The sequence below is a fragment of the Arachis hypogaea genome, chromosome 13 (genome assembly GCF_003086295.3).
Source record: "Arachis hypogaea cultivar Tifrunner chromosome 13, arahy.Tifrunner.gnm2.J5K5, whole genome shotgun sequence".
Lineage (NCBI taxonomy): Eukaryota > Viridiplantae > Streptophyta > Magnoliopsida > Fabales > Fabaceae > Arachis > Arachis hypogaea.
In genome coordinates this window covers 38,436,071-38,443,721 of record NC_092048.1, presented here as the reverse complement: position 1 = coordinate 38,443,721, position 7,651 = coordinate 38,436,071, and the positions used below count along the sequence as shown (strand labels likewise).

Here is a 7,651-nt window from a genome sequence, read left to right as displayed (position 1 = left end):
TGTAAATATTCTCCGGCCAGCCTTAACTTCGCAGGTTGAGTTACGAGATTGTTATATCGTTTTCTTGTCTCTCTACTTCTACTTTCTATTTAGTTATGCTTTTAAACTTTAGATTTCTTCGCACGTAAGTAATCTTATATTCTGAGTGTTGCGCTTTTTTATTTTACGATTTTTACCTTATCCGTTTTTTAAGGCTCCTCGTATACTGTATCCTTTTCAATATTATTACATATACTTTTATTTTAGAGGTCGTAATACCACGTCACCTCTGCTTTACGGCTTAAGCGTAAAGCTCTATAGTAGGGTGTTACATATGTAATAGCGTATGTGTAAAAGAAAGAGAAGTGTTTATTGTTGTTGGTGTGTATGTATGACCTTGCCTTTATTTATACACATACTATACTCGTATTTTCAAACTTCTTTAATGTAATTCGAGAATTTGAGTCGCCCACAATAAATAGACATCTATATATCTATTCTTATCACAACAAAAAACAATATTTTACAATATTGTTGAAGTATAATATGTTTAATCACATGTAAAAAATACAAATTAAACCATTAAATTTATCACTTAAAATATAAATCTAATATTTAGATTTGTGTATTTTAATTTTTTTAAGTTTTAATGCACAAATCTAACACTCAAATTTGTGTACCCCTCACTTAAATTAGATTTTCAGATATTTTTTTTTTTAATAAATTTGGCCTTCAAATTTATAAAAATTTAAAGAAGCAAAATCAAAATTTTTGATATGCTTTTTCTAATTTAAAAAAAAAATCTTTTTCATAATGATAAAAAATACATCCACCATTTCATAACGCTCCATAACACATTAAAAGACTCTATTACTAAAAGAATTAAATTATGCCATTTTTATTATGTATAAATATATTATTTTATTAAAACACATTCACCGAACATATATATTCTATATATAAATATATTATTTTATTATTTTTATTTAATTTCATTAAATTTCGGTTAAATCTTTAAGTTTTTAGTCCTATAAGTTCAATAATCAATTCTATTTTTTTTTTTATCATAACCTTGATGATTAACCAAACCAAATCCACCCAAACCCCAGACGGAGTGGTTTTCCTCCGTGGTTTGCTGTATGCACCTTGTCCTTCACATGTTTTTGTCTGGTCCCTGATGGCTGGCCTTTTACCGTTTGAATTATTTTGATTCCGTTGTCAACTATTGAGTTGGCCATAGCCAAATATGTCAGAACGGATTGAAGTTATTTGTAGCATTGCATTTGCATATCAGCATATAGTGTGGAACAACAATTATTGGAGAGAATGAAATCATTGAAAAATGTTCGATACGCATTTGCCATTTTCAATTTACTTTTCATCCTTTTATAATGTGGTGATTTTGCCAAGGACACTTTAGTCTTTAGACATGATGAGAAACGTGATATGGGACCTACAAAAGGATAGCGACGAGACTAGATTATATGAAAAGTGGGACACAGCTCTATGGGGAAGGACCAATTGAGATGTTGCCAGTTGCCACAAGCCCACAATGCAATGCACAATAAAGAAAATAAAAAGAATTCCGTCAAAACAAATAAAATAAAATAAAAAGAAGATCAACACCAATTTTTAAAGGATATGATGGTGGGACATTCAGATCTCTTCTCCGCTCAATTTGTCAGTGTAGTGTGATGTAATGTTCGTTTGTTTCTATCTCGAACTTCCTTCTTTTTTTTTTTTTGTTAATTATTATTTTAAAAACTTGACATAAAGGAAAAAACGATAAGATTAAAAAGAGCTTATTTTGTGTGGTTAGAATTTGCCCTTACTTTTGTCTCTCCCCCATAGGTTAGCTGCTGACACATTTACCGTTCACCATTGTCCGTTTTGGTAAGCTACCAAATATTTCTAGAAAATGAAAAGTATTGACTATGTTTGATTGTTTTCTTTGACATGTTATATTAACTCTCAACATTTAACTGTCCACAAATGAAATATAGAATTGACTTTTATATTAGTTCCATTTTAATTTGACTATTACTTTCACTTTTATAATATATTAAACCTTTATTATATAATAAAAATTTACATATAATTATTTTTATATAAAATTAATTATTAAAAATTATTAAATAATTTAATATATTTAATTAAATTATTATTATTTTCAGTTATCAATTTTACATAAAAATAATTATACAAAAGTTTTTATCTTATTATATAAAAACACGAATATGTCTAAGTATATTATAAATTAGGAGGCACGAACATTTTTTTTTTAATTTGTCTTGTCTATATGTTGAACATATTTTAAACACGATACTCATCAACACTTATTCAACACGCATGTCTTTTATATTTAATAAAAAAGGCTTATTTAAAAACACATCTAAATATCATTATATGTCAATGTATCCAACCTTATTATTAATATGTCTTCTTAAAATGAGTTTAGAAATAGTATATATTATTAATTATTAAAATAAAATTTTTTTAAATACTTTATATAATTTAAAAAAGACATTAAAAATAATTAAAAAATTAATTTATATAAAAAACTTTATATAATATATATCGTGTTTTCATCTCTTGTTAAAATTTCAAACTCGTTACATCATATATTATAAAAAAATAAAAAAAATAAATTAAAAATCCCTATTTTTATATAATAACAACTGGACTGTAACTCAAAATAATGTCCCTGAAGTTTACCTTTTAAAGGCCAATATTAAATATTTTTATATTATTAACCAATAAATTATTGAAAAAATTGTAAAATAAACATAAATCTTGTATCTTATTTATATATAAAATATCTTAGGTATATACCCTTTTTGTTTTTAAATAATAAAACTAGTTAAATTACCACTCTTCTGGGTTCTGGCCCCATAATTTACTAGTTCTCGTGTTAACCGTTACTATTCAGCAAAGATCATTGCACTCAATATTGCTGAAAGCAGAAGCAAGAAGAAAGTATGGCTCCGAAGCTGGGGAAATCGGGGTCATTCCGGCAGAGCCTCGCGGAGAAGAAAGAGAGGCTTCTTTCCATGAAGAGTGACGGATATTCCCAACTAGGGATTCCCATGCCCATGGAGGAGGAGGAGGAGTACTCCGCCAAACGCTGCTGCTGCAGTAACCCGTGGTATCGAGGGTTTTCCGATGGGACGGTGAAGTGCTGGAAGAGTTTGAAGCGCGTGGCGGTTAAGGCTTGGGAGATGGGTCGGTCTGACCCAAGGAACGTTATTTTCTCGGCGAAGATGGGACTTGCTCTTGCACTCATCTCGCTCTTAATTTTCTTCAAAGAACCCTTTCAGGATATTAGCCGCTACTCCGTCTGGGCCATCATGACCGTCGTCGTCGTCTTCGAATTCAGCATAGGTATGTGTGTGCGTGCTCTTTTTTGAGGGAGGGGGCGGGTCAATTCTTTAATACTTGGAAGTTAGAATTCTTTTGCAGATTTATTTATTTTCATTGTTGGAATTGACCCAGCAGTTTTCGCATAAGGAATCCTGTATTGTTTAATGAACAGTGTAATATCACTGTTTCAGTATGATTTATACACACTATTGTTTTAAATTTTTTAATTAACTAGGATCTAATTCCTTATGTTTGATCTTATATTTATTTTCATCTTATATTTGATCCAATCTGTGTATCTTTTGCTTACAATTAATTAAACAAGTGAAATGGTGGTGCAGGGGCAACTCTCAGTAAGGGATTTAACAGAGGATTGGGAACGTTGTCCGCTGGAGGAATTGCCTTGGCAATGTCAGAATTATGGGCATTGGCTGGACCATATGACGAACTTATAGTTATCATTAGCACCTTCATTGTAGGTCCGGTTTTCCAATCACTTTCTTTTCTTGTTCATCAATATTCTATCTTTTTCTGATTTTGCGTGAGGATTTATTTTTAACATCTTTACCTATACTTGGTTTACTGACAAACTATGTGATATTATGATTGATAGGATGTTGTGCCACTTATGCAAAACTATACCCGACTATGAAGCCCTATGAATATGGGTTCCGTGTGTTCTTGATCACATATTGCTACATTACTGTGTCGGGCTATCAAACAGGGGAATTTCTTGATACGGCTATAAATAGATTTTTGCTCATTGCAATTGGTGCTGCTGTATCTTTGGGAGTAAATGTTTGTATCTATCCAATCTGGGCTGGCGAGGATCTGCATCATCTTGTGGCAAAAAATTTCATGGGTGTTGCAACATCTTTGGAAGGTTGTCTTACAGCATTTTCCTCATTATCACATATAATTACAAATTTCTACTTACCATCTAGTTTACTGATTCTGATTCTTTTCAGGTGTTGTCAATAACTATCTTAATTGTGTTGAATATAAGAGGGTGCCATCGAAAATTCTTACTTACCAGGCTGCGGATGATCCACTTTACAGCGGGTATAGATCAGCTGTTGAGTCTACCAGTAAAGAGGATGCATTGGTACCATCTTTGTTTTCTGCCTTTTTTTGTGAATTTCGTAACCATCATCTTCATTACTCATCATTGACACATTATTGATTGAAGCTAGGGTTTGCTGTTTGGGAACCCCCTCATGGTCGTTACAAAATGCTTAGCTATCCATGGAAGAATTATGTAAAAGTAAGTGGGGCGCTAAGGCATTGTGCATTTATGGTCATGGCTATGCATGGATGCATACTTTCTGAAATTCAGGTACCTTGTCTGATAACTTCTCTTTCTAATTTTTCTTTCAATCCCCATGTTTACTCAGGTTCCTTTTTTATGCATAGGCCCCAGCTGAGATGAGACATGTTTTCCGTAGTGAGCTTCAAAGGGTAGGTTCTGAAGGGGCGAAAGTGCTCCGTGAACTCGGTAACAAAGTTAAGAAGCAGGAGAAACTTGGCCGCGAAGACTTGCTGTATGAAGTACACGAGGCAGCTGAAGAATTGCAACAGAAGATTGACAAAAAATCTTACCTTCTAGTAAATTCAGAGAGTTGGGAAATCGGAAACCGACCAAGAGAGGAGGAGAGCAAGCCCCAACAAGGGCCAGGCCTCTTTGACATAGACGAGGAACGAAAATTCCTGGAGTATAAGTCTCTTAGTGAAGCTGTTCTTGATCTCAGATCAGTTCAAGTTCCAAACGGTTGGGATGAAACTGGAAAATCAATCCCGGATGATCACACTGCCATGCCACAGCCTGCAGCTGTTGGCTCTGAAAACATGTTCAGGAAACAGATATCTTGGCCTGCTCATGTCTACTACAAAGCAGATACAGTGGCAAAAGAGGAGGAAGAATCAAGGACTTACGAAAGTGCTAAAGCACTTTCCCTCGCAACATTTACATCGCTGCTGATTGAATTTGTAGCAAGGCTTCAGAACCTGGTGGACTCATTTGAAGAATTAGGTGAGAAAGCAAACTTTGTGGATCCTCTTGAGCAACAAGTACCAGTAACATCTGATGGGTTTTGGACGAGATTGTTTAATTGCTTCAGATCCAAGGAATGATGCATGAGAACATGCGGAGCTGCTGCATGTAAGTCATCCCTGATTTGAGTTGAAATTGTCATGTAATGCTTCCAGCTTCACCCCAGTCTTCTTTTGAAAGATTTTGAGTGATGTCTTGAGTTCGAGAACTAGGCATCCTTTGAAGACAAGTTGAAACTTTTAAACACAAACTGCGAGAAATCGCTATCAATCTTATAAACTAGAGTCATAACTCACTTTTTGTAAATAAAATACTGTTTTGACTATAGCCATGAACGTATAAAATTGGTTATTAACGTCTCTTAGGTTCTTTCCTAACTCTGAAATCTCCATTACCGATTCAAGATATAGAAGGGTGCTAACTCGTCCCTCTGCTTTGTTGGAATTTTCTTTCCTTTTCTAACTGTGAAATCTCCATTACTTGGGGATGCTTGGAGTTATGGTATTATCACATCGTGTCTGTATCGTCCTCAGATGAAAATTGCCAGAACGTTCATTGAAACCAAAAATTAGAGTCTACTTAGATATTTATTTAGGTGCGGTCTGCGGTGACTGTGTGGATTGCATGAATATGGTGGCTAAGCTGCAGCATCCAATCCAGAAACGACCTGTGGCACATTTGAAGTAAACTGACCAAAGGTTTGACCCATCTAGTCACGGTAAACGGCTGAACGCACTAATGAACGTGGGCTAAAAGTTTTGGATCAGCAAACCATAGTAATTAACAGTTACAGCATTCAGGAGTGAATGATGGGAGAGAAATTTGTGAAATTCGGAAAACCAAACAGAACCCTTCATTAAAATTGGTGGAAAAATTTGAGAAATTCCCAAACCCAAAAGTAGCAAGTGTCGGGCACTCGTGCTGGGAAGGCCTCGTCTCGAACTAGGTTCCGACTGTACTTGTTGCCGTAGTATCGGAAGGCGGTCGCCTGCAGTTACAGGCGGATACTTGTTGACCCAGGTCGTTTCTGAGAGAAGCAGGGGAGATCGCCACCACCATTGAAGGTGTGAGTTCCTCAGCGGAGCAGTGGAGCTCCCCCTCGGCGCTGACGGTGTGAGAATACTATGCCTTTTCAATTACCTCAACGATGATTCCGTCCATGCTTCAATTTTCTAGAATTTGGTATACTATCTCTTTTCTTTTTCTTCTATTTTTTTCTCCAACTGTGTTAGGAGATGGTCTAAATTGAGATGCAGAAGTGGAAGAGAATTTTGGTGAAAGAGAATTTCTATTTGCAGATGAAAGAGGGTACGATTGTTTGCTACTTTGCCTGTTGTAGGTTTTTCTCTTCTTAAAACGATCTGCTCTACAAAAAATTAAACCGTTAAGATATCTAACTAGCTCATATTCACAAGGTGATTGCTATAATGTCTAAAAGTGTTTGCCTAAGTTACCATCAAGGTTAAAAGTTAATATTTAATTTTAAAACTATAAAAGTAAATAATTATTAAATATTCAAAAGTTACCTTAAAAAGTAAATTAAGAAAAAATTAGACACCAAGTTATAGACACCGTAGAATTCACCTATTCACAATTGAAATTAAGAATAGAGTAGGGGTGGTAATGGATAGGGTAGGGTAGGGTTTGGAGTCAATCCTAACCCTACCCGCGCATTGAGAATATCTCAACCCTAACTCTATCTGCTCCTAACCTGTGGGTATCCGACCCTACCCGCATGTTAAAAAAAAGATGCAACATTATTATATAATTTGATAATAATTTAAAATAGAACTTAATTTTATGTAAAAAAATATTAAATTATCAATTAATGATCTTCTTTTAATGACTAAGGATTTTTTGCATTTAGTGAGAGGTCTTTGGTTCAACATTCACTTAAAACATATTTTTATATAAGTATATAACATATACATATATATGGTGCAGATTGGTCGGGTAGGGTTGAGACACAACCCACACCCTACCCGACCCGCACGAGAACCCTACCCGCACCCTACTTTATCCGTTGCGGATCGGGTTGACAACCTTACCTGACCGAGTGGAGTCGGGTTGGGTACCCACGGGGTAGTGTACATGTTGCCACCCCTAGAATAGAGTGATAAATAAAATTTTGAAAATTTATACTTTAGACAATTTTTTTTTTTTTAAAAAAAGTTTTAATAAAATTTTTTAGGATAACAAATATAAATATATTATCTTTAAATTAATCTCTATAATTAAGATAAAAAAAATTTTAATTTAAAT

At 34.3% G+C, this 7,651-nt stretch overlaps 1 protein-coding gene across 1 annotated transcript; it reads left to right on the top strand.

Annotated features, from left to right (window-relative positions):
- The first annotated feature begins 2,756 nt into the window (after nucleotides 1-2,756).
- Nucleotides 2,757-5,748, top strand: LOC112738142 (aluminum-activated malate transporter 9). Its single transcript, XM_025788457.3, has 6 exons — nucleotides 2,757-3,360; nucleotides 3,681-3,818; nucleotides 3,953-4,222; nucleotides 4,308-4,444; nucleotides 4,529-4,675; nucleotides 4,753-5,748. Exons 1-6 carry the CDS (start codon nucleotides 2,958-2,960, stop codon nucleotides 5,467-5,469), a joined length of 1,812 nt encoding a protein of 603 aa, XP_025644242.1. The 5' UTR covers nucleotides 2,757-2,957; the 3' UTR covers nucleotides 5,470-5,748.
- The last annotated feature ends 1,903 nt before the right edge of the window (nucleotides 5,749-7,651 follow it).

Excerpts from the sequence above, each read along its gene's own strand:
- LOC112738142 (XM_025788457.3), top strand. The coding sequence starts at position 2,958 with ATGGCTCCGAAGCTGGGGAAATCGGGGTCATTCCGGCAGAGCCTCGCG. Across the intron at positions 4,445-4,528 it reads CCAGTAAAGAGGATGCATTG|CTAGGGTTTGCTGTTTGGGA; the intron begins GTACCATCTTTG and ends TATTGATTGAAG. Across the intron at positions 4,676-4,752 it reads GCATACTTTCTGAAATTCAG|GCCCCAGCTGAGATGAGACA; the intron begins GTACCTTGTCTG and ends TTTTATGCATAG.